The sequence below is a fragment of the Ananas comosus genome, linkage group 7, assembly GCF_001540865.1.
Source record: "Ananas comosus cultivar F153 linkage group 7, ASM154086v1, whole genome shotgun sequence".
In the NCBI taxonomy this organism is placed as follows: Eukaryota; Viridiplantae; Streptophyta; class Magnoliopsida; order Poales; family Bromeliaceae; genus Ananas; species Ananas comosus.
Genome location: NC_033627.1, coordinates 3,127,498 through 3,152,297, shown reverse-complemented (window position 1 = coordinate 3,152,297; position 24,800 = coordinate 3,127,498). Strand labels below are relative to the sequence as shown.

General features: G+C 37.7%; 5 protein-coding genes across 10 annotated transcripts; 3 read left to right on the top strand and 2 right to left on the bottom strand.

Annotated features, from left to right (window-relative positions):
* Positions 333-1,306, top strand: LOC109712701 (photosystem II reaction center W protein, chloroplastic). Its single transcript, XM_020236435.1, has 2 exons — positions 333-533; positions 832-1,306. Exons 1-2 carry the CDS (start codon positions 437-439, stop codon positions 1,143-1,145), a joined length of 411 nt encoding a protein of 136 aa, XP_020092024.1. The 5' UTR covers positions 333-436; the 3' UTR covers positions 1,146-1,306.
* LOC109712699 (U3 small nucleolar RNA-associated protein 18 homolog) lies at positions 1,776-4,196 on the bottom strand. The gene is made up of 2 exons (XM_020236434.1): positions 3,965-4,196; positions 1,776-3,708 (listed from the first exon to the last, which is right to left on the bottom strand). The coding sequence occupies exon 2, from the start codon at positions 3,679-3,681 to the stop codon at positions 1,972-1,974; it is 1,710 nt and encodes a 569-aa protein (XP_020092023.1). The 5' UTR covers positions 3,682-3,708; positions 3,965-4,196; the 3' UTR covers positions 1,776-1,971.
* On the top strand, positions 6,818-11,868 carry LOC109712698 (F-box/LRR-repeat protein 17). Of its 2 annotated transcripts, XM_020236433.1 has the most exons (12): positions 6,818-7,472; positions 8,577-8,678; positions 9,063-9,207; positions 9,303-9,487; positions 9,594-9,698; positions 9,803-9,900; positions 10,047-10,285; positions 10,379-10,445; positions 10,525-10,610; positions 10,905-11,003; positions 11,527-11,614; positions 11,730-11,868. In XM_020236433.1, the coding sequence occupies exons 1-11, from the start codon at positions 6,952-6,954 to the stop codon at positions 11,590-11,592; spliced, it is 1,713 nt and encodes a 570-aa protein (XP_020092022.1). In that variant the 5' UTR covers positions 6,818-6,951; the 3' UTR covers positions 11,593-11,614; positions 11,730-11,868. The 2 variants fall into 2 exon arrangements, with proteins under 2 accessions (XP_020092022.1, XP_020092021.1); XM_020236432.1 differs by having other exon boundaries at positions 11,527-11,868.
* Positions 13,517-19,887, top strand: LOC109713441 (putative uridine kinase C227.14). 5 transcript variants are annotated; one of them, XM_020237523.1, is made up of 14 exons: positions 13,517-13,665; positions 14,947-15,071; positions 15,144-15,187; positions 15,552-15,629; positions 16,398-16,590; positions 16,681-16,711; positions 16,785-16,843; positions 17,029-17,102; positions 17,841-17,927; positions 18,286-18,347; positions 18,432-18,460; positions 18,586-18,656; positions 19,159-19,262; positions 19,538-19,887. In XM_020237523.1, exons 1-14 carry the CDS (start codon positions 13,575-13,577, stop codon positions 19,639-19,641), a joined length of 1,152 nt encoding a protein of 383 aa, XP_020093112.1. In that variant the 5' UTR covers positions 13,517-13,574; the 3' UTR covers positions 19,642-19,887. The 5 variants fall into 5 exon arrangements, with proteins under 5 accessions (XP_020093112.1, XP_020093113.1, XP_020093114.1 ...); XM_020237524.1 differs by lacking the exon at positions 19,538-19,887 and adding an exon at positions 19,351-19,403; XM_020237525.1 differs by lacking the exon at positions 19,538-19,887 and adding an exon at positions 19,343-19,365.
* Positions 20,395-24,527, bottom strand: LOC109712321 (auxin-responsive protein IAA30-like). The gene is made up of 5 exons (XM_020235821.1): positions 24,070-24,527; positions 22,097-22,365; positions 21,130-21,274; positions 20,890-20,951; positions 20,395-20,661 (listed from the first exon to the last, which is right to left on the bottom strand). Exons 1-5 carry the CDS (start codon positions 24,402-24,404, stop codon positions 20,624-20,626), a joined length of 849 nt encoding a protein of 282 aa, XP_020091410.1. The 5' UTR covers positions 24,405-24,527; the 3' UTR covers positions 20,395-20,623.

Below are 24,800 nucleotides of genomic sequence, written 5' to 3'. Positions count from 1 at the left end.
GGGGGGGGGGAGGGGTATACAGGTAACATTTTCGTATTAAAAAAATAACAATCAATTAAAAAAAAAAAAAACGGAATAATGATTGGGAACCAATCATATTAATCTCTTTTCTTTTCTTTTTTTTTCCTACCTCTCTCTTCCAGTTCCGGAATTATAAAATCCAAGTAACATGCACATCAATTTGACTACAGGTACATCCACGTGGATTGATCGTGCACGTGGAGCCACCCCATTGGCTAGTAGAGGATAAGGCACGACACCGAAGCCACACACTATCTATCCAATACAATCTGGTCCGAATCCTTTGTATGTAATATTATTATTATGCTAATCCCCTTAAAAACTGTAACACCATAACACCTGCAACATAACTCTTTAGCAACACTTCCTCTTCCTCTCCCTCCTCCAAAACTCCCCATTCCTAGGGAAGTGTGCAATGGCCACTGTTACTGCCACCGCCGCGACCGCCGCCGTTGTTCGCGCCGCAGCCGTCCCCAGGGCGCCGGCCGCCACCTCCTCCTCGCCCGTCTTGGGTATGAAAATTTGCACAAATGGATTGGATTACGCGGCGTCTTTGTACCATTCTTTCGTTTTGTGCAACTATGTAGTCAATATATGAACGTTACGCATTTTAAAGATAAATGTTGACAACAATGATTATTTCGCATAGTTTAACATGATATAGTATTATAATACGTCAAGCAATTATGTATATAATAAGAAAAGAAAATCATTTTATGTTAGTGTGCTTTTTGTGAAATTCCGTATTTTTCAGTCCTGTTGAATTTAATCTGAATGCCAAACTTGCGACTATGCGCGATTTCGTTATAGGGTTACCCCAGATCAGAATGAGAGGCGGGAGAGTGAAGTGCTCGGCGAGGGACGAGAAAGCCAGAGTCGGGACCGAGGGCGGCGCGGCGGCGCTGGCGGCAGCGGCCGCGGGGGTGGCGGTGACTGCGGCGGGACCGGCCCTGGCGCTGGTCGACGAGCGGCTGACCACAGAGGGGACCGGGCTGAGCCTCGGGATCAGCAACAACCTGCTGGGGTGGATCCTTCTTGGTGTGTTTGGGGTCATCTGGGCCCTCTACTTTGTGTACACCTCCACCCTTGAAGAGGATGAGGAATCTGGTGGGCTCTCACTCTGAAAAAACACACAAGAATCAAAGAGACCCTCTCTCTCTCTCTCTCTCTCTCTCTCTCTCTCTTTTTGAATTATGTATGTAGAACATCTGTGATGAAAATTTAAGAATGTTGTTGCTTCTTGTTGACTGCTTTAAGCATAATTTATTAGCTATTTTATGGTTACTATTGTGATTGTTCTTTACTGTTCTAAAGTTTTAGTTTGCCGATGAGACCGGGCTTTTTTTCAGTAGGAAATTATGATGATAATATATCAGCCTATGAGATATGCAATTGTTTAGGTGTGTTTTAGACTAAAAAGTTTGAAGTGAAAGATTTGGATCAGGTACCAAATTGTCAACCAAGTAACCAAAAGATGCTCTGCAATGACATTAAGCGCTCAGCTATTGCATTGATAGTCAAAAATAAGATAGCAAACTTAGATGCATAAGCATAATACGGTGGAAAGTTCCTGAACTAAATTTCAATACTGAGCTAAACCATGGTTCTATTTGGTTATGATTGATCTGACCTGAATTTGTTAAAAAACTTACTAGAATGAGAAGAGTGTAGGAGTTGCATGCAAATCAACAATTGAATTTGTCATGGTTCAGATGAAGGTGGAGGACAACACAGTAGATAATACATCAACTACAAGCAAGAGTAACACAGCTTAAAACATTGAGCCAAAATAATGCTACTCGCTAATCAGTCTCTTTGTAACAGCTTACTCAAAACTCATGCTATTATCAGTACAGTGAAACCATTGAACTCCGAAATAAAATAGAACAAAATTGACAGAATGAATCACAGTAGTAGTTGCAGAACTGATCGTTTCCGTTAATTCACAGTTCAAGCATTCCGATAGTGATGCAACTTGTACAACAAAACCTTCCCAGCTGCGGTTCCCACGGTCATGAAACCGCCGCCCGGGCTGAAATCCAAACAGCGCGGGTGTTGCAGACTAAGCCGAGCCCCGGGCCAGTTTGAGAAGACATTAAATGACGGAACATGGACTAGCTTTAGGCCGTTCTTCTTCATTCTCGAACAAATGGCCAGAATCTGAGCATCGTGATTGAACTTCATTTCATCGACCACAGTAGTCAGATTCTCTATTGTCTTCAGCGGCTTTCTCTTCCCACCGAGAAACTCCTCCCTTTTGTATACATTCACGACTCCGCTGCTCGAACCAGCAGCAAATAAAGAGCTATCCGGAGAAGCACAAAGAGCTGTGCCTGCGATGGAACCTTCATCAATGCCTTTATGAATGCACTTCCTTGTCCTCAGATCCCAGTGATAAACATGCCCATCGCCGCCGCTGCTTACTAGCTCCTTCCCACCACTAACAAAAGCCAAAGAACGAGCACTTCCGTTCATCTTCAAAGTCCCAATCAGCTCCTTTGTTTTTGACGAAATCAGAAGAATGTAACCCTCGTTACCAACGAATGCGATTGTGCTCGAGTCAGGAGAAATCTCAAATTCTTCCAAGCTTTTCTCCTCTCTCCCTGTCAAAGGCCCTATTTTACTAACTGCGGCTTTAACCAAATCAAAGCTGTAAAAGAACTTCCTTCTTCCCGCGAGTATCACCTCGGATCCGTCTGGCAAGAACGAAGCTTTATGAACCGGACAATCTTCGACAAATATACTCTGTATTTTGGTGTTCTGCTTCCCATCGATCTGGAAGAATCTCAGCCGCCGATCCAACCCAGCAGTTAGAAGCAACTGCCCGTTTCTATGAAACTGGACCGAGTTAATGGGACCATTCGATGGCTCCTCGGCATTCGCATCTACAAGCCTAGAATACTCTAACATACCGGGCAAGAGCCTAACACTATCTTTCACAACAAGCTCCTCATTGCTTCTAAGTACATCATCGCCCTCGACACCCTCATATCCACGAGCAATTGTGATTCCACTTTCTTCATCGGACTCATCATCGGCGTGAGATTTTCGGCCGATTTGTGCCCAATCAGTCCATGGGTTAAGCTTAGCATGCTGGGCCCTCAATCTAGAGACATATTCCGTGCCAGAGATAATTCGCTCATCGGCTTCCTTTCTTAATTTTCTCAGCCTATTAACCCTAATTATATCGACTGTGGTTCTCTCCTCTTCATCATCAACCCACACAGGTTTTCTCTCTTCCTTTACCTCTTCTTCGCTTCTTCCTTGAGGATACGACTCCTCTTCATAGACCACCATGTCATTGCCCGTCGACTTGTCCATGAAGAACAAAGACGAATCGGGCCGGCCCGCTTCCTTTTTCGCTTCTCCGTTTGTTTCATTGCCGAACTCCAACGGTGAATAAAGCGTACCGAACAGTAAGCTCTCGAGCCTCTTCATCTCTGCCTCCTGCTCCATCTTCGACAGCTTCATCTTCAACGGCTCATCGCGATCTCCGCTTCTCTTCTTCTTCTTCTTTGATTTTGAGGATCTGAGTTCATCTGCAAACTCCGTTTCGTCATCGGATTGGGTAATCGGAGATTTGTCAACCTCTTTTTCATTCTCTTCGTAGGGCTTCTCTTTCCGGCGTTTAAGAAGAGCGTTTTGAGAGATTAAGCTCATCTTGTAGGGGGGAAAAATCGCAACTAGCTGAAGAAAACAAATCAAAACAAGAATTATGACCAAATAATTGAATGCCTAAAACTAAAAACTCTCCAGTAAAAGAGTCGACTTTTCATCAAACAGGTGGTGTGCACGCACGAATGAATACCCAAGACACCAATTTTCATCCAAAAACCCACAAATTAAGAGGAAAAGAAACACCTTTACATCTAAACAGTCCCAAATAAGAAAAATTAAACCTAACAATCATGAATCGATCGGAAGAGACGATTTCGACACTTACGAGAGAAGTGGCTCGGATCAAAAACTTGGGGCACGGGAACTCCACCTCCGTGAGGAATCCGCGGCGGCGGAGGCGGCGGAGGAGAGATTGGGGGCTGCGGAGGCGGCGGCGGAGCGAATGGGGGCTGCGGAGGCAGAGAAGGGTTTTGTGTTTGCGTGTGGCGCCGTTGGGTTCGGGGTCTAGGGTTTTGTTTACGACGGGGTAGTGTGTACGAGGCGCGTGCGAATCGATCGTGTTGTGGTTCCGTTGGATCGGGTTTGGGTTCGGTGACCCGAGTTGAGTCGACTTTGGTGCGTACAACTCGGGTTTGGGTTCGATCTATGTCCCTGGCCTTGGGGAACTTTTGAACTCGAATTGAGTTGAACAAATACANCTAACGGATAAAAATAATTAAATGATTAAATCTGACAGTGGAAACTCGATAGCACTAAATTCTTGATGCTATCGATAGTATCCCAGCCAGACTCTATATTTATATATATATATATATATATATATATATATATATATCATGTGAAGTGATATTAACGTAGTAATGGATTAGATCTATTGAATCTTGTCACATTATTATCAACCTATCCCAGAGTCTATTTAGTTCATACGTGTGAAGTAACAAATGCAAATGTCGTGGCAAATAAAGAAGTACGTTAAGTTACTTGACAAGATACGAACACGAATTTTTTTGTTTGGGACAGATGCCCGTAAAGGAACCAAAAAAACCTTCATGTCCGTCTCATATTTCAACTTATCTGAAATGTTCTATCTCTGTTTCCCTCCGTAGTTAGGAAATCTGCGCTTTATATGCTATGTCTCTTCTTGTTTAGAATCATTTCATTTTAAGTTTCCAACTAACTTTTTGATCTATGGCACTGACCATTCCTAGAGAAAGTGGCAAAGGGCCTGATGGTTGATACTTGAGGTCCCAAGTTCGAATCCTAGTTGATTCACAATTTCAGCTAAGTTTATTTCTATTTGAAATAAACAAAGCGGGTAGCGTGCTACCTATCTTTCAAAAAAAACTTTTCGATCTATGGCGAGAGCAATATGGTTCAGGATATAATCGGATAGTTCTGAAACAATCGAGGAAGGCTGAACCCTAAGTGCCTATTTCGTAAGCTTGATGGTTTAGCATGCTAAGATGTCAAATAGCAAGAACTCCGCTTTGTATGATCGGATAGTTCTGAAGCAATCGAGGAAGGCTGAACCCTAAGTGCCTATTTCGTAAGCTTGATGGTTTAGCGTGCTAAGATGTCAAATAGCAAGAACTCCGCTTTGTATGATCGGATAGTTCTGAAGCAATCGAGGAAGGCTGAACCCTAAGTGCCTATTTCGTAAGCTTGATGGTTTAGCGTGCTAAGATGTCAAATAGCAAGAACTCCGCTTTGTATGATGGATCGCAAACAAGTCAATCCTTGTCGCAGAGCTGAGTACAACTTAACATTCGTTTCTTACATCTGAAGGCACTAGAGGAATGATCTTCCATTTGAACAAAACTCTCCAATCAAACACAAGAATGCGTGGGTAGAAAGAATGTGGTTACACATTTTGAGCCATGAAACCAGAGTAACAACTTGGGCTTAAGCTAACCACAACTCATTGAAAACCTTAGGTTCTATTCAAATACATTGCGCAAGCGTGCTTTGTATGTAGTAAAAAAATATGACCGGTAAATATATATATATTTTTTCATATTGAATAGCGTGTTCTACATAATGCACTTTTATCGCTAAGATATATTTTCTATAACTCACTGAAGAAATATAGGACTGTACTTTCTCTGCAATTTCTTTTGGCTCCCTTGCGTTGAGCAGCACTCATTTTCAAATGGGCCCTTAATACAAGCCGACGTATTAGCAGGGTTAGCTAAAGTAGACATAGTCCTTAGAACATCGAAAATGATTAAATGTAAAACATGTAATGTTCTAACTGTCGGATCGTTGGCGTTGATTATTAATTTTAAAAACTCGTGCCGTTAGAACAATATAACGAATTCACTTGAAAGATACTGACACAATACTCGCGGATTTGAATTGTAATTCTGTCCAACCAGTCTCCTTCCTTTTCAAACATCACTTGATGTAGTTTAATTTTAATCCAAAGAACAGAATGATGGCCCAATTAACCTAACACCAACCTCAAGGTAAAAATTTATAGGAAATTGTATTTGCATTTAAAATGTGACTACACTTTATGCTCCTTGATTTTACCACCTAACTTTGCATTATTTTTTAGTTCAAAATATCTCATAAAGGATTGGATAATTTAGAAGTAAATTATATCTTAAAGAGACTATAGAAATTATAGAAAATTTAATCAAGCTATAAAATATTCAGTCAAACTGTTTAAAACAAAATTTTAAATTCTGATTAGGATATATAACTTTTTGATTAGTAATAGAAGATTTTATTATTTATTATAAACACTGTCAAATTACAAAAAGAAGATATGAATAAGAAAATTAAGTAACAAAATTAGAATTTTTTAAAAATTGAAATAAATTTCGAGGGATGTACTCATGAGCGGCACGCGTAGTCGCACATGCAAAAGCTCAGGCGAGGTGGGACCCCTACCCCTGTACATCGAAAAAGTGAAGGGCAATTCAGTAATTTCACAGCACGCTCGTTCTTTACCGTACAAATTATTTCCCTGACCACGGTTTATCCGTACGATTCGTGCACCGTTCATCGTCGGCCGTTCGTTTCATCATACACCGTAATCTTAACAGTTTAAGAGGCTGATGAAGGGCGGCGTAGGAGGTGTAAAGGTGAACGGGGTTCAGGGAAGTGATTTCCAACTGAGCACGTGAAATAGGAAGGCGCGAAACGAAGTCTAATCTCCCGCGTCTTTTTCCGACACTCCCCTTCCCCGCCTCCATCTCGCTTCCCGCTTCTTATTTCTAACCCTCCGCAATATCCACCATTTCTCTCTCTCTCTCTCCGCGAGCAAACCCTAACCCTAACCCTAACCCTAACCCTAGCTTCGGCACCATGATCGCCGAGGATGCCACCGCTGCGGCGAAGCGCCAGCCGCAGAAGAAGCGCGGGAACTACAACTGCGGCCGCTGTGGGCTCCCCAAGAAGGGCCACGTGTGCTCCGCCGCCGACGGCCCCGCCCTCCCCCCGCGCTCCGACTCCCGCCTCCGCCGCGCCCTCTCCTTCGACGACGACCGGATCTCCGCCGCGCCGACGCCGGAGGAGGTGGCGGCGCCGCCGGAGTCGGTGGTGGGGCCGGAGGACGAGGAGGAGGGGCGGGAGGAGGCGGTGGTGGTGATGGGCGGCGCGGTGGTCCTCCCGGTGTCGTGCATGGCGGAGGTGCTGCGGCGGCTCTCGCCGAAGGAGCTGATGGGGGCGGCGGCGGTGTGCAGGGGGTGGAGAGAGTGCGTGCGGAGGGTGTGGAGGTCGGCGGAGGAACTTAGGGTTAGGGTTTCGCCGAGGTCACAGATCGGGTTCGTCGGATCGGTGCTGCATAAGTGTGCCGCGTTGGCCCGGCTCACTTTGAGGATGGAAAGGTTAGGGCGTTTCCTTGATCGGAAGGAGGATGCCATTTACGAACTAAAAAAATAAGCGGAAATGAATAAAAAACTATGATAAAGATGGAATTTTTACGCAAATTGTACTAAAATATGGCACTGAGGTGTAAATTAGTGGCCCAATTACGGGAAGAGCTCATGCTCCTCATCTTATGGTGTTGGTTCTGAACTCGTGAGTGCTTTTGGAAGAAGTTTTGTTGATGGATTGAAACAATGCATTTTGGAGAAGTAATTGTCGACCTATATGTGATAAAATGGAGATCAAATATAAAACCTAAGCCTTTGAAATTTTCAGTACCGATTTATTGGTCGATCAAGTATTACAAGATAATATGAAGGTGAAAGTTGATGTTGATGCTGAGAAATTGGTGGATTTTGATCTTTTTCTCTTTTAGTTTCATGTATTTGATTTGGATCTGAAGTTTTGGTATTTTGTAATTTAAGGCATCGAGGGTCTTCAGATCAATAGGCCTTTTGATGGTCTTTTACTTTGATTATCCATTTTAATTGGTTTTTTATACTTGAAAATTGTTAGATCTGGTCATTTTATTTACTTTTTCCAGGCTTCTGATGATGCGTTACATATCATCTTCACTATTTCATCCTTAGTTTTTTAATCCCCTTTTTCTAATCTCATTCTTTTGAGTTTTTCATTGCTGGTACTTTTCTATTTTTTGGTTTTTTAATTGTTAAAAATTGGCCGCAGAAGTGAGATCATCCATGAGATGGTAGATCTGCTATGTGTTCTCACGTTTTCATTTTGGAAATTTGATCAATTTTTTTTTATTTTGTTTTTACTCCCTTTTCACAAATAATTTTCTTATTTTTAACAAAGATAATTCTTTTTTCCTTTTTGTTTAGGCAATATGTACTACAGTGAAGTTGATCTAACTAGATTTTGCTTCCTTAGCTAATCTGATTAAGGAAAGGTGAATGGAACATTGTAAAATATCTTAATCATTTCAAATATGCATTTTTATTCTCATGAAAGTGAATTAAAGAGTGGATCTGGATCTTTGAGTTTCAATAGAATTCAGAAAAATTTGATCTAACATATCTTTCCTCTCTTCCTTTTTTTTGCAGTGATGTTGATGCTACATTGCTGGCTTGTGTTGCATTCTCTTGCCCTAGTTTAAAAGCCTTTGAGATCAGCTTAGGCGACAATGCAGTCAATAGGTTGACTGGGTATGCCCATTCCTTCTAACCTTATTTGATCTTCTTTGTTTTTTTAATTACTCATTTGAGATTAAATGTTAATAGTGAATATAATGTTGTTATTTGGATCTATTCTGATGGCTCTATCTTGTTTCCTGTTTCATATAAGAGGCTTGCGGGAAATATTAATGATACATGAAAGTAATCTTATCGCAGGTCTTAAGTTTGAGTCTTTGCTTTTTTCTGGCAATTATCTCCAAGAAGTTTGAAGTAATCCAAATTAAAATATTGATGTTGTTTGACATAATGATGCTTGAAACAATATTGATCTTGTTTTTGAAGGTCATATGTAGCATTAGTAGCACAAGTGCCTAATTAAAAATTAATCTTTCATTTTAATGGGTTATCTTGCAGTGATGAACTATGCCGGTTTGTTTCTGATAAGCGCTCTCTTTCGATGATCAAATTGGAAGGGTGCACGAATCTTGGTTTCTTAAACTTGTCCTCGTCAAGCCTGTCCACTATCTGGTTGTCAGATCTCTATTGCCTCTCAAAATCAGTATATTCTCTTCTCTCCACATTTTCCATCATCTAATGGCCGCAGAAATTTACTTTTTTCCTTCCTGCATTCTCATGATTGAGCTTCATATATAGGTTATCAACTGTCCAAATCTGAAAGAGATTTCTCTTGATTTTGCACGACAAGAAAATGATTCTACCGACCTTGTTATCATGATGGACAGCCTGGGCCGCACCTGTCCGAGATTGAGAAACATTCATATTGCATCTATTCGGCTCTGTAATGAAGCTGTTATTGCTCTAACAAGTGCTAACTTGAGGTACTAAATTTGTGCTTTCCTTTAGGAGTAAATAATTCATATGACATTGCAATGTGCAATCTAAAGTATTTCTGCAAGGTTTTAACAAAAATATTTGCTTAATCAGGGGATTACGCATGCTATCTTTAGTTCTGGGATCTGGGATCACTGATGCATCTGTAGCAGCTATAGTTTCATCCTTTGCAATCCTAGAGTTGCTTGATTTGAGTGGGTATGTCTTTTTTTTAAAAGAACTGCTAGATCATTATTTCCACAAAAAAATTGACTCCTAAAATGCCACTTGAAGTTCACTTTATGAATTTCTTGCGACTCCAGATCAAGCATAAGTGATAGTGGGATTGGAATGATATGCAATGGGTTCCCTCAAACTCTATCAAGACTTCTCCTTGCTCTTTGTCCTAACATTACTTCAAGTGAGCATCAAATTCCTGGCTGTTTTTGCTTGTTTTCTTGTTCTGAAGTAATATAATTTTAAAAAAGGCCAATGAAAGGCCCAATCTATCTATCTTTGCTTCTGAATACACTGCCTAACTTTATCACCACTTAAAATTTTTTCTAGGTGGGATTCAATTCGCTACAGCTCAACTTCCACTTCTTCAACTTATAGACTGTGGAATGAGCATATGTGTTGTTAATTCTCAATCCGCAGAAGACAAATCACATACTAGCGAAGAACATGGAGAGGTTAAATGGTGCCAAAAATTGTCGACCGTGAGACCACAGCCTATTTACCAGAAGTTGATTATAAAGCATGCACATTTGAAGAAGCTCAGTTTATGGGGTTGCTCGGGTTTAGATGTGAGTCATAATACAAATGAAAGCTATGCTGCTTCCCTTACAATAGAACTCTTTATTTATTACAGAACTGATTTTCTTTCCTACCCATCGCAGGCCTTGTACTTGAATTGTCCAGAGCTTAATGATCTCAATCTAAATTCATGTACGAATCTACATCCAGGTTAGTAATCACATTCTCACTGAGGTCAAAATATGATAAAGCTGAATAATAACTCATAATATTTCAAAAAAATTTGCAGAAAGGTTGCTGCTCCAGTGCTCGGATTTGAAAAATGTTTATGCTTCTGGGTGCCAAGATATGTTAATCGGAGCAATCAGAAACCAGGTAGTTTTTACTTAGGCCCGACTTGCATGGTGCTGAGACTTGTCGATACATCACTTGTGCTTATAACAGCATATGCTTTTCTTAATGATGTATTCATTTGCTTCGAGGAGATAATCAGAATAACAAAGTCTAGAGATGTATCTCTGATTCCTCTCATCTTTATTCAGTCTATGTTTTTTTTTTTTTTTTTTTTTTTTTTTTTTTTNCTTTTTTTTTCTCTAATTAAGACTTTACTTCTGGTATTAACTTAAAATCAGTGCTTAGCTGCTTTTGGATTTCCATTACTTCTTGCAGGTTCTTAATGAGTTTGCTTCACCTGAAAATCATTTACCTTGCAAACGTTTGGCAGATGGCTCCAAAAGAGTTCAAGTCCCACATTTTCTTCTTCAGCAGGTTAGTGGGTGCAAATACTGCTGCGAATTTTCCCTAGAGATAGTTTCTGAACTTTTGTGAGAGTGCTGCTTGGTTCCTATGCTCTGATCCCTTTAATAGATTAGTTCTGAAGCTTTTTAATTCCTTGGAATGCTTTAGTGGTCTTTGCCGTCCAAAAATCTCTTTTATTTGTTAGCTTATGTGCACATCTATTCATGGACGGCAGAAAATTTTGTAGATATATGAAGTCACTAGTAATTTAATATTACTAAGACAACCAGTCCTTTGGTTAGGCCTTTTAGACCAACTTAAACTTTGCTGGCGGAATTTAGTTGTTTGCATCAAATCAGATTCAGTAATATTAGATAATTAGTGAGTTTTCTTTATTAAATTAAGCTTTATGGTTCAAACTGAAATGGCAAATAAGCTAGCCAGGTATTTTGCATCAAATCGAGCATGGGCCTGAATCATTTTTTTTAAATTTTTTTTGGGGCTATTTTAGCCCCCTTTTTCCCGTCTTATTATTCTTTTCCTTTTGTTACAGCAAGCTGATGATGAGAAGTGCAAGAGGGCAAAGAGAAGCCAATGCGTTGTGCACCTTGATGGATAACGGCTAGATATGAAACACAATTGTATACATCCCGATCGATCTTATTGTATCCACCACGATCTTTCGCGTGTTGGTGATGTGTTTAACTTACCCCTATGCCCTTATCTGAGACTAATTCTGATTGTCTGTTGTATCAGCAAATACATGTGGGCTGCTATTAGGCTGTCTTTAAAACTGAAGGCTATTTGGATTGAGAACTCTGTAGAAGAATAAATTGCAGCCCGATTGACTAGTATTTTCTTTAAGAATAAAATTAGATTTCATTGAACTTCTTCATTTAATCAATTATTTATCTCTGAGAATGTAGCAGTGATCTCATCATATTTGTATATTGTTCTTATTGTGTTACACATCCACTAGAGGAACAAAACTTAAATACATCTCTTGTTATCATAGTACTTCTGAGAACAGTGCAGCAAAGCATTACAAAACGTAATTATGTATAATTTTTATCATAAAGATTAAAAGGAAATACTGCAGTACCTTGTATTGATTGCTGAAACAAAACTCGGGCTCTTAGGGCAGTTACAATGAAGCTGTTGATACTTTGCTGAACCCAATCCATCTGCAGAACTGCTGACATTGTGAATGCATGTTATGTGTGGTAAAATCCTATGTAGGACTAAATCTGAAAATAATTGGGTTGGACCTTTTAGGTTAGAAGAAATCAATGGATTCAATGAGAAAAAACTACTTTTTGTTTGGAACAATAGTAAAGTGAAATTGAATTAATTTGATTTTATTGTTTGAAAAGAGATGAATAAAGCATTTCTTTTAATATAGTTTTACCTTAAAAATCCTTGTTGAAGCAATTGAAAAGTGGAAACTGGACCAATGGAGCAAACTGATGAGGCCTAATAATATGAACAGAGAAAAGAATCTCAGAGAGAGAGAAATGATGAGAGATGTATATGTAGGGAAAAATCAATACGATTTGATAGAATTTGCATTCCATAGTGATTTAGTTAGTTTCACAGGATAATGATTCAAATGAAATAATGGTGAGATCAAATAAACTTGTGTTGTATCTTTTCCAATCTAACAGTTTTTGGGTAATGAATCGATAAAATCTCATAAAAAAGCAATAATAGGATTGGCAATATAAAATGGATTAGGACAAAAGAAAAGAAGAAAATGGGTTGGGGTAAAATGTATGGACACTTCCTGTTCTATCCCAGTATTGCAATTTGGTATCGGTGTATATTTGCTTAAGCTCACACGTATTGCAATTCATTCCCTAACTATTGGAAAAAAAAAAATCTAGAATTTTTTTTAATGATAGGGGGCAAAGTGTGAAGCAGTGAAATTTCAGGGGGTAAGTTTTTGAAGTTATTAAGGGCTTTTTTTGCAAATAGCCCTCTGACAATTTTTTTTTTCAAATTAGTCATGTCAAAAATTTATTTACAAAAATGGCCCTGCCCCTGCCACGCAAGCGCCACGTCAGCGCCACGCGGGCGGGACTGGGGCCAGGTATTTAAGTTGAACATGGTGAACCGTTCACCGTGTTCAAACACGATGAATGGTTCATCGTGTTCAATGAATTATACACACCCGAGTCAGGGTGTGAATAATATATTGGACACGGTGAACTATTCACCGTGTCCAATACAAATACCCAACCATTAGCCAAAAATGACTAAGTGTGGGGTATTTGCATTGGACACAGTGAACTGTTCACCGTGTCTAAACACGATGAACGGTTTACCGTGTTCAACTTAAACACCTGGCTCTAGCCCCGCCCGCGTGGCGCTGATGTGGCGCTTGCGTGGCAGGAACATGGCCATTTTTGCAAATAAATTTTTGACAGGGCTAATTTTGAAAAAAAATTTATCAGGGGGCTATTTGCAAAAAAACCCCTAATACTGTAGGGACCATTTCGCAAAATAGGGGTAATACAGGGACTTTTTCACACATTTCACCCATGTTATGTTAATGTCGCTTGAGAACAGAGTGGAGTGGAGTGGCATCGCACGCACGCAACGATGGAGCTCTCCTTTGCCCCCCACGCGAAGATGGAGCTCTCGCTCCTCAATCGAAGAGGGCGATTCAATCTCTCCTGTTCTTCTTCGTTAGGTATCTCATCCCTGATCAAACCCTGATTTCTCGCCTCTCCTCTTTCTCTTTGATGTTTTTTTCGCAAGGGTTTGGGAGAACACATATATACTTCCCTTAGGTCGATGATTTTTCTTTTTTTTTTTTATTATATATTTTGATATGTTTGTTGCCATAAATTAACGCACGCACTTCTCAAAAGATCCCTCTTTTTATCACGAAAAAGATGCCTCTTTTTTTCATGATCTATTGGCGCTTTTATGAGGATTATTATGTGGTTGGCCATTTGATCTTAAGCTGTTAATGAATACTAAGAAAGTTTTGTTTTTTATAGATTTGTATCAAAATCACATTAGTTTCGTGTAAGGAAATTTATACTCAGTAGATACAATGAGCCAAATTGGTGTAGCTTTTTGACACCCCAAAAGTAACAGTAACATTGAGCTTTCTTGGGCCTAAATGGCCCAATAAAATGCTAATAATAGGTGGGTGCTAGCACTTTATAAGTGAACTTTTTTTTTTTTTTTTATATAAATAGGCTTACAAAACATTATAGTTATAAAAATAGTCTTTCGAAAAAATTATTTGCAAAATTAGGCATATATTATGCAACTTCGGAGGGAAACAAAAAAAGTGGTGATTCATTTGGTGAATGAATCACCGGTTTATAAAATGTGGGAAATCGTTCAGTGCTTTATTCAAAAATATTGAAACCGTTTGGGGTGCTCATAAAAGCAGTGGCTTATTAAGCACCGCTTTATTAAAAAATGCCAAAACTGTTTGGGGTGCTCATAAGGCGGTGAACCGTTTACCGCTTTTAAAAACGGCATACATTTGCCGAAGTTCGGACTTAGCGAATTAATACTTTATGTGAATGTGGCGATTTACTACATTCTAAAGCTGGTAAATGGCTTACCGCTTTTCCATCGACGTGGTACAAGTGGGTCTGATTTTAGAAATAAAAGTTTCTGAGGCCTATATTTACAATTAAAAATCCCTAGTGTTACGTGCTAAAAATGTCCCTTTTATAAGTTGCTAGTTCTTATCAATATAGCGCTCCATTTACCTTTTAATGATTTATGTTTCTCACGTCTGAATTATTTGGCCTTGCATTTGCAAAGGAGGACTTTTGGCCACCCTCTTTTCATATTTTTACATTGATGAGGGATACCAATTTCTAGAGTATTAAAGGCGGATTTTGTGGTAGCTTCTAAACTGCACAAAAAATGACTATATTTCGGATTTTAATTTTCTAGTAATGTCTCGACAATGTATTTTACTAGAAGTTTCCTGTATTTGTAGAGTTCTTGGCACGTAAGAGAAATGTAAAATGGCATCATTCTTTGGGGTTAAGTTGTTCAATCAAGACTTCGCGAAAAGGACTATATCAAACTTGTTCCCCTTCAATGCCGAAAAAGAACCAGAAGGTGAGTTTCATTTGTTTCATCTGCCATAATAATAAATTTGTTATGATATTCTTCCATGCTTCCATTTTCCAGGTTCTATGCTATCAGAAACAAGAAGTCCCTGTGCTAGAAGGCAGGTATACCATACATTGATTCTTTTATAGGGAAGAAAATCTCCTATATTGGCGAAGTTGGTTGTGTGACTAATAGCACCAACAAGAGATGTGACTTCTTGCTTTATCATTACTGTCGTTGTTCCATTGCTAACGGAAATTTTTATACAAGATGTACCTCTGAAGTAAATTTGTAGATTAGGATGTTTTCTGTTGGTTTTTAAGTCAATTTTTTATTTCTTTATCAGTTCTGTTACATGATTCTTGATGGGTCTCTGGTTGATTGCTGCTCGAGTATTCATGCTTATGAGTTACAAACAATTATTTAGCTGAATAATTTGAAATTTTATTCTGAATAACAAAAAACTGAATCCTTTTCAAATTCAAGGACTATCGTGGAGGTGTATGATGCTTTAGCTGAACGTCTTCTTTCTACTGCATTAAAGTTCGAGGATCTTAATTTAAAGTAAGTTTCCCTATCTGTACTGCTACAAACTAATGGTTCTGGGTATAATAAATTGTTCTAGTTCATTTTCTCTGTTGGATAATCATATCGTAATGGAAGAGAAAATTTTTAGGAATTATTGTTTTGCGTATAACATAGCTAAATGTCAATCTTAATATTTCATAGCGGTTACCGACCGTCCCTAAAGCAAGTGGCAAAGGGCTTGGTGGTTGGTACCTGAGACCCAAGTTCGAATCCTAGTTGATTCACATTTCTAGCTAAGTTTATTTCTAAATGAAATAAACAAAGCGGGTAGCGTGCTACCTATCTCTCCAAAAAAAAAAAAAAAAAAAAATCATAGCGGTTTATAGTGCTCTATGTGATGTATTTACCACAATAGATGTTATCATTATTGTTTTAAGTGTGTTATAGACTTACAGGTGTAAAATTTACTACCTTCTACTGTTTAACCATGTGCATAACCAGAAAAGTTTAATGATACAATCTCTGAAGTACTACTTTTGCTTCTTTGTACATTGTTTTTATTAATATTATATTTTATTGTTGTCATTTCATGGAGTTGTCTTGATGACTTACTATTTAAATGTTTGTTTTCCAAACTGTGCTACAATCAAGGTAAAATTTTCCGAAACAGAGGATCAAATTATGAAACTCTTTTTGTCCTAACTGTTTCAACTTAATCACTAGATGAATGTTGATCATTCTGAAAACAACCACTAGCTTTTAGGGCAATCCTTTCATTGGGTCTGAAAGTGAAAGTTTGGGCAGGTATATTGTTGGCTTGGCTGGTCCACCTGGTGCAGGCAAGTCAACTCTGGCATCTGAAGTGATCCGCCGGGTAAATTTGCTCTGGTCTCAAAAGCTTGTTGAAGCTAATTCAACTCTTCTACCTGATGAAGTCGCTACGGTGCTTCCTATGGATGGTTTCCATCTTTATCGTTACCAGCTGGACGCCATGGAGGTTAGAATCTCTATTACGGTTAGCTATATCAACTGTCAAGTGCTTGCTGCTTATGTGGTCTATTATAGATATTTTTACTTTTTCTTATAGAATCCTAAGGAAGCTCATGCAAGAAGAGGAGGTGAGGAACATCTTTTGGACTAGTATTACAATTGAGGTGCTTAAACTTACTAACCTGAAACTGATATATTCAGCGCCTTGGACGTTCAATCCAGAGCTGCTTTTTAAATGCCTGCAAACTTTAAGGAATGAGGTAATTTACATTTTTCTTGAGTTCCATACCTTTGTTTTTTGGGTCTTTTATTCACTGGTTATCTTGATATTTCATCGTTTATGTCATGTTATATTAAATGAAACTTTTTACATCTTTAGGATCTTTGCAATTTTTTTTTTCCGGAACTTGTCAGGTTCCAATAATAATATTGGATTACTTTGTAGGGATCAGTTTATGCTCCATCATTTGATCATGGTGTAGGGGATCCTGTAGAAAATGATATTTTTGTGAGTTCCCAGTAAGTTAAACATCTTTGTGGTCTTAATTGTATAATTTAAACTTTAAATGTACTTGTTGGAAGCTGGAGCTATATCGTATATAACTGTTCTCAAATCTTGCTGTTTTCAGTTATCCTTCAAGAAGTATTTCAGTTTTAATTTTTGCTAGTTATGCTGAAGGGCTATTTCATACTGCATGGTGATATTTCAATACTTTGATGGCTTTAATGGGTGTTGAAACATGCATAACTCTAGTAGATTAAGTTAGGAGCTTCTCCTTTTATTCTAATTCTCCCACTTACAATGCTTGCCATACATCATAGATTGTTGATAACTGTGAAAGAAAGAGCGCACCTCCTGTTCTATTTCACTAAAATGGTTTATTCCTTTTTTTTTTCGAATTAATTATTTCGGCTAAAATGACCATCAATATGAAATGAGTACCAATGGGCAATAGGTTACAAATTTTCCAATGGAAAGTTTATACAAATTTTCCGGTGGAAAGTTTATGTTCTTTGAGGAATTATATATAATTTACCTGGATAATCTACTCCTACACTTCCTTAGGAGATGAGAGATGATATGCTTTCACAAAATGGGAAAAAGATATATATTGCAAAACCTTCCGGCATAAATTTCTATGACCCATGCAAGGACTACTCCTCACCTGAAAGGGTCGACTCTGAGCATACCGATATGACTTCATGCTGGTCCGTGGATATGAATCCTTTACCTTGTTATCGTCTTATTTTTGGCAGGCACAAAGTAGTGATTGTAGAAGGAAACTACTTGTTGTTGGAAGAAGACACTTGGAAAGATTTGTCAGCTTTATTTGATGAGAAATGGTAAGTCCAGTTCTGGCATGCACCAAACAAAATGATGTTTTCCTTTATTATTACAATAATTTATGTCATATTCATGTTTCATGGCTTTTATATGATAGTAGTGTATTTATGTTTATCAATAGAAGAGAATTGTATTACCTACAACTTGTTGAACAAATAAGTTGGAGACTCCAAAGAATCTTAAGAATGACCAGTGTTACACTTGGTGTTATGGAATTTTGCTGATATGCATTTTCATCAGTCTTGTTATTTATTTATGTTTTTTCGTGTTGCTAAATGGTATTTTGTGTGTGAATTTTTTTTATCACCTGTGGGTTGTGATCAGTCAATGCAATTGTTGTGAACTCCTTATGCGTAGGTTCATAGATGTTGACATTGATGTCGCGATGCAAAGGGTTCTCAACAGGCATATCTCCACAGGTTAGTGCTATACAAAGAGCAACTCTTGTTTCTTGTTTCGCGTGTATTGCATTCGCGTCTTATTCTCTGTTTTGCCTTTGGTAGGGAAGGAACCCGACGTTGCAAAATGGCGGGTAAGATAGAAACATTTCTGAACACATTTTCTTCCTATATCTCTAATATACTTTGTTTTTGAAGAGCATTTTTAATATACTTCTTAAACAATAAATTCTCTTGTTGGTTGTTTTACGGAAATCAGATCGAGTATAACGACCGTCCAAATGCGGAGCTCATCATGAAGTCAAAGAAACATGCAGATCTCGTAATCAGGTCAGTAGACTTCTGAGCCAGAGTTGATGTGATCTTTCTGGACGAAAGCTGTTTTTTGTTTTTTTCCCTAATCTGTACTGAAAACCATGTTGTTGTGATTGGAATATATTTCTCTCCAATAAGAGCTCTTATCGAATATTTTTTGCTATCTGTTTATTTGTTTCCAATTTGAGCGAAAAACATGTGTACTTTTATTATGTATATATATTGTCTATCAAGGATGCATCAATAAATGATGATTGTTTGGATGCATCACGACACTGTTTTCGTCTGAGTTACCAGTGAACACTGAAGTTAAAACCTCGTAAAACCCCCGTCAGAAAAACTTCCCCTAGACTGATCAAGTAAATCTATCATATTCCGAGCTGTGTTCAAGTGAATAATGAAAACTCACAGCTAAGTTGAGCGGAACGGCAGATAAATCAGTTGAGAGCTTTGGCTGAGTGTAATAGAAGTTAACAAGGAAAATGCTTTGCTCACAAACACTTTGTGTTTGGCGAAGGCTATCTGTGACGAATCTGGCACACGTGCAAATGAAATTTATTCGTAAAGCGTACAAGATGGAGGATTCGGCAATTTCCCATCCGACCTTTCATATCCAAAGAGGTACAAGATCACTACTACTTTGTACATCATCTATGAGCTATTTATGTCCTTCAACCTTCTTAATTTTACGGAATCACTAGTAATCTAGGGATAAAGGTCGGAGTTCGAGCCTTCATATGTGCGTAAATTTGGCGCTCGAGTTTCGAACTTCTCGCTATATATATGTTGAAGTTCTTAGGGGGAGTGCTAGGGCTTATGAACCTGCTTTCCACAACCACAGCACAAAGAAGATATATACTCTGAGAAAATGAAGGAACTCCAATTTTCTTTCGCAGGAGCCTTATTGCAAAAGAGTGCTTTTGGAGTGATGTTTCTTCCAAGAAGCATTGCAATAAACTTCACAACTGAGGTATGCTTTTGGAAGAACAAAAGCTCTTGAATTTTTATTTACTACGTGCCTCATTTGCTTCTGCTTTTCGGTGTTGGATATATACATTTCGATCAGAGGCCGAGCCAAACAGGCACTAATTAGCAATAGTAAGATTCAAGGCCTATATATATATATAGCATTCTTATGAAAAGCTGTATTTTTTCTATTAACAAAGTTAGCCACCTTGTGAGACCACCTTTTTGTATCCGCGAAAACGTATAGAATTTATTTGAACTATGAACCATTTTGAATTCACTCTTCGATCTTTTAAAAATTTGATTTCATTAGCTGAACTTTCAATTTATTTGATTTGAGTTGGTCAACGGTATTTTTATTTAAATTGAATAAATTGAATGATTGGATAGTTGATTTAAAATAATCTATAGTTCAGATAGGTTCTCTAAGCTTTTCTTTTTTATATATATAAACCCTCAATAATTTGGAGATACTACTATTTCACAGCTTAGAATAAACAAATATAAAGGACAAGATGCCCATATTGATTTATGAATATACAAATTGATTCCCCCATCACCATGCGCATGGATTGTTCCCCTCTTTAAGTTGGGTGTGCATCTTATTTATTGCACAATTGATTACTTTAAAAAATGAGCAAAAAGCACAACCAAGTATGCAACATCTTGCATGATAGAATCCTATTTTAATTCATGGAATAAAGCCATGCAACATCCAGCTATGATAATAATAACATGTGGNAACACACATTTGATAATTAAACAATGTAAACATACAGCAAAGTCCTGGACAACAAGTAATATTAATTGCTTCTTGTCCACTGAAAAAAAACAAAAAACCCAAAAAAAAAAAAAAACACAAAACCAAAAACAAGAGTAAAATATGAGAAATTCTATTATGGTGACAGATTAATAGTGACTTTTATATATACTGAAAAAATACAGACACATGCCTTGCATATTAATTAAGATACAGATTGTGCAAATACCATTTTTTTTTTTTTTTCGCTTCTTCATCAACTCCTGTTCTTGCATTTTTCCATTGCCCTTGGTGCTAACAAATTAAGAATTATAATTAGATTATTATATATATAGCAAAATGTGAAGGCATATTAATTTGTTCTTATCTTGTGATGCATTAAAGATGATCAAATGAGAAGAAAATTGAGATATACATTATCATTAATATCTTCTAGCTACCAATTTTGCAAGTTTTAAGAATTGTGTCTAAAAAATTTATGCAAGTGTAGGAGATGTATTAATTGCATATATATATACTAACCAAGTCCAATGGCTTCTGATCCTTTCATTATCCGAAGTCGCTTGCATGATTCAACAAACATCCTGGAGACAGTAGTGTACAAGTTTAGAGTTAATATTCAAATATTTCAATTTATTTTCTTTTTTTTTATGGCTAATTATAGTTTTGTAGTTAATTTAATTACTAATTGTCTTGTTCAAAATGTGTGTACATATATATACATAGAGAGAGAGAGAGAGAGAGAGAGAGAGAGATACATACTCCCACGGAACATCTCCCACAAGCATCCAATCACCATCCTTGTCCTCATAAGTGGGCACATACTCGGATCCATTCAATAAATCCATTACCTTGCTCTCATTAGTGAAGTCCTTCCCATTCATAATTCCTTGTGACCCACAATTGCCTACGTTTAATTTCCACAACTTTATTAATTAGAATCAAAGCCAATAAACTCGAACTAAGAAGCAATAAGATACATATGACTAGGAACAATAATATCCCCGCATATATATGCTTAAATCACGTCTTTGAAGTTTTGGATCGATCAGAATCGCCGTAACAAGTGGTATCAAAGTAGGAGTAACTTATCAATTACTTCATGACACACTAGGCTCTTAAGTAGAGTTAATTAATACAACAACTTATTATCAATTATTAGATTATATATTTCTAGGCATTAATTAGTAGGTTGGCACAGGAATGCTACATTAATGGCCATACATACATGTCTATAGCTAGGTGTAGAAAACAAAAAAGACAAAAAAAAAAAAGAAAAAAAGAAAAAAAGAAAATTGCCACAATGTGGGGTGCAACAGTACTCTGGCAATCACATGGCCACTGCATGGCTTGTGTCGGCCGACGCGGATCGAACCGCTCTTATTGCTCTAAACCCCTATATATATATACAGATATTAATTAATTTGTACGTAATGCATGTACCCCCTTTTTTTTTTTTCTTATTTTTATTTTTGTCATTATTATTTGTTGTTATTGTTGTTGCTATTGCCGTGGTACTAGCTAGCTATAGCAAGGATACATGCATTGCACTTAAGGGCTCAGCCACAACGCACGTGATTTTCGACTTGACTGAATCTATCCGAGCGTCATGTCTATCAACTCAACTTAATTATTATATAATTTTCTGATTCTACTGTTACAGAATAAAAAAAATTAGACGTATTTTAGCCAATAATAAATAGCCAACGGTACAAGCCCGGTAGTTTACCAGTGGTGAAGGAACTGAACATCTTCTCCAGGGCAATGGAGAGCTCCCTATAGCTCTTGTACATCTTGAGGTCGACTTTGCGGAGATACGGCGCGCCGTCCATGCTCACCTTCACGAAGGCGGCGATGGCGGTTGTCGCGGTTGTGCCGCCGCCGGACTTGTTCTCCCCTTGACCATGATGATGATCTTCCTTGCTCCCCTTCTCGGATTGTACGGCCATGATGTTCTTCCTGAACGACCTAACTGGTGGCCACCCCACCACCTGTGCCCTAGTTTTCCAAATGAAAAAAAAAGAAAAGAAAACAATAATATTATCGATCAGCATTATAAATCCAGTACAACTCATTGTTTTCACTTTATAATTACAAATGCATCGCAAACTAACCAATAATTAATGACACAGTTAATTAGATCATTTTACAGTACATCCGATGATACATAGAAAAAGAAAATGATAAGAAACAAAGCTTGTTTATATTTGAAACAATCACCTTCTTTATATAAATCTATATATACATACATGTGGTACATGGTTTTTTCTAGTTTTTCTTTTTTTGTTTTCCTTTTGTTGTATATATATATTGTGATAGCTAGTTACAATTTACAAATCAAAGACTAAGTAAAGTTGAGTTATATATATACACATATTTCGTGCACTATTATTAAATAATACAGCTAAGAAAATTAAGAATTTTGTTTTGGTAAGTTTGTTTAAGCTTTTCCTTTGAAAAGGATAGTGTTCTTGTGGCTTCATCTGTTTGGCTTGTTGCCACCCTCAGAATCAATACAAAATTAATTAATTATATGGCCATCTCTTGGGGGAAAAAGGAAAAAATCTTTCATAAATCTAAGGATGGATATTTAGTTATATACAAGTGTCTCATGAACATGAATTTTTTATTTTTCATTAGCATAGAACAAAATTAACAAAAGATTTGCCCACAAATTATTTGTTAATTAACCATCAAATAATGGCCTTTTTTTTTCCCTTTTGAGTAATAACCCATAATAAATCTTGTTCATCTGTTGCTAGCTTCTTATGCAGTTCCATCTAACGACAACCAAATATTGACCACTAATAAATGTTGATTAATTTCTTGATAACTTCACTTAATTAAGAAGGCAAAAAAAAGTTAAAAAAATAAATTAAGAAAAAAAAATCATTAAGAGAGAGAGAGAGAGAGAGAGAGAGAGAGAGAGAGAGAGAGAGAGAGATCTAGCTATACAGGAGGTGTTCTTGGCGTTCTCTTTTGGAGATTAGTATATCGATCACATGCTCTTAAAATATCAATAAGTTTTTTTTTTGAGAAATAAAATATCAATAAGTTACACATAAACGATAATGTGTATATATTAGATTCTCATTCTTCTTTTGTTAATGCTAACAAAAAATATATTTGATAAAATATTATATCTATCTAGTAATTAAGAGAAAAAAACAGAAACTAAACCACCCCCACCCCCACAAAAAAAATTAAAAATAAAAACAGAAAAGTGCATACAAGCACACGAGAAACTACAACCATATATGCACTAAAACGAAATAAAGGATAATTTATTCTTTTTCTATTATAACCTTTAGTTAAAAATCTATAAAACTTTTCTGAACTATAGAACATTTTAATTTGAGTACTCAATTTTTTAAAATTTTAATTTTAGTATCCAACTTTTTAATCGGTTTGATTTTGATTTTAAATTTAAATACATTACTTATCTTTACAAATTTAATTAATATATATTTCATACAAACCCACAACTATAAATTTATTAAAATAAATAATTATTTTAATTTTTGTAATTAAAATGCTGTCAATTGAATCAAATAAAAAAAAAAATTTAAAAAATTTGAACAAAATAATTCATAATTTAGATAGATTCCCTTAGTTCTCACTTTAACATTTTATAGTAATAATTACAACATGCACCACTCAAAAGCAAAAACCAAGGAAATGATGATGCATATGGGAACGTACTTGGGAGCGGGTGGCTTCTCGGGATCCGCGCTGTTGCATGCAGCAGCCACGTTCTTGTGGCTGCAGGGAGATCTCTTGAGTTTCTCTGCTGCTGCTGCTGCTGCTGCTGCGGCGGCGGTCCCCTCAGATGCCGCTGCTGTCTCTCTTGCGTCTGTCGCGACAGACGCGGTCTGGAGCTGCAGTTTCAGATCGATCGTCTGTGCAAACCCTCTCTTCCCGAAATTCCTCCCCGTCGGCTCTCCGTCCCCGCTGCCTCTGCCTCCGCCTCCGCCACCGCCGCCCCCCGGCAATCCGAGCCTCAGCTCAGTTTCCTCCAAACCCAAACCACTCCCCATTCTCTCTCTCTTTCTCTCTCTCTCTCTCTCTCTCTCTCTCTCTCTCTCTAACTTGTTCGTTGTATGTTTCTATTGTTATGAGGTTGAGTGTGAGTGGATGAGTAGATAAAGAAAGAGAGAGAGAGAGAGAGAGAGATTTAAAAAAATAAAAAAAAATAAAAAACAGGGAATTGAGTAGTAGTGTATAGAGCTGTTTCCTTTTGCTTGGGGGGGTGGGGTGGGCTACACGGGGCGCCGCAAATTATTCGCTTGGTCGAATGGTCCGACCCCGCCAGAGAGTGACACGTGTCAGAGAGGTTACCGTACTCCCGTGAATTTGCCCCCGGAGAGAAAATTGCTTGCACCTGGTGCATCATACAAGTCACAGAGCCATCCAAATCAAAGATTGATTTATGA

Excerpts from the sequence above, each read along its gene's own strand:
- LOC109712701 (XM_020236435.1), top strand. The coding sequence starts at position 437 with ATGGCCACTGTTACTGCCACCGCCGCGACCGCCGCCGTTGTTCGCGCC. Across the intron at positions 534-831 it reads CTCCTCCTCGCCCGTCTTGG|GGTTACCCCAGATCAGAATG; the intron begins GTATGAAAATTT and ends ATTTCGTTATAG.
- LOC109712699 (XM_020236434.1), bottom strand. The coding sequence starts at position 3,681 with ATGAGCTTAATCTCTCAAAACGCTCTTCTTAAACGCCGGAAAGAGAAG.
- LOC109712321 (XM_020235821.1), bottom strand. The coding sequence starts at position 24,404 with ATGGGGAGTGGTTTGGGTTTGGAGGAAACTGAGCTGAGGCTCGGATTG. Across the intron at positions 21,275-22,096 it reads GTTCAGTTCCTTCACCACTG|GCAATTGTGGGTCACAAGGA; the intron begins GTAAACTACCGG and ends AATTAAACGTAG. Across the intron at positions 20,952-21,129 it reads GTGGGAGATGTTCCGTGGGA|GATGTTTGTTGAATCATGCA; the intron begins GTATGTATCTCT and ends TACTGTCTCCAG.
- LOC109713441 (XM_020237523.1), top strand. The coding sequence starts at position 13,575 with ATGGAGCTCTCCTTTGCCCCCCACGCGAAGATGGAGCTCTCGCTCCTC. Across the intron at positions 16,591-16,680 it reads ACCAGCTGGACGCCATGGAG|AATCCTAAGGAAGCTCATGC; the intron begins GTTAGAATCTCT and ends TTTTTCTTATAG. Across the intron at positions 18,348-18,431 it reads CAACAGGCATATCTCCACAG|GGAAGGAACCCGACGTTGCA; the intron begins GTTAGTGCTATA and ends TGCCTTTGGTAG.
- LOC109712698 (XM_020236433.1), top strand. The coding sequence starts at position 6,952 with ATGATCGCCGAGGATGCCACCGCTGCGGCGAAGCGCCAGCCGCAGAAG. Across the intron at positions 9,901-10,046 it reads TTGTCCTAACATTACTTCAA|GTGGGATTCAATTCGCTACA; the intron begins GTGAGCATCAAA and ends AATTTTTTCTAG. Across the intron at positions 10,611-10,904 it reads TCGGAGCAATCAGAAACCAG|GTTCTTAATGAGTTTGCTTC; the intron begins GTAGTTTTTACT and ends TACTTCTTGCAG.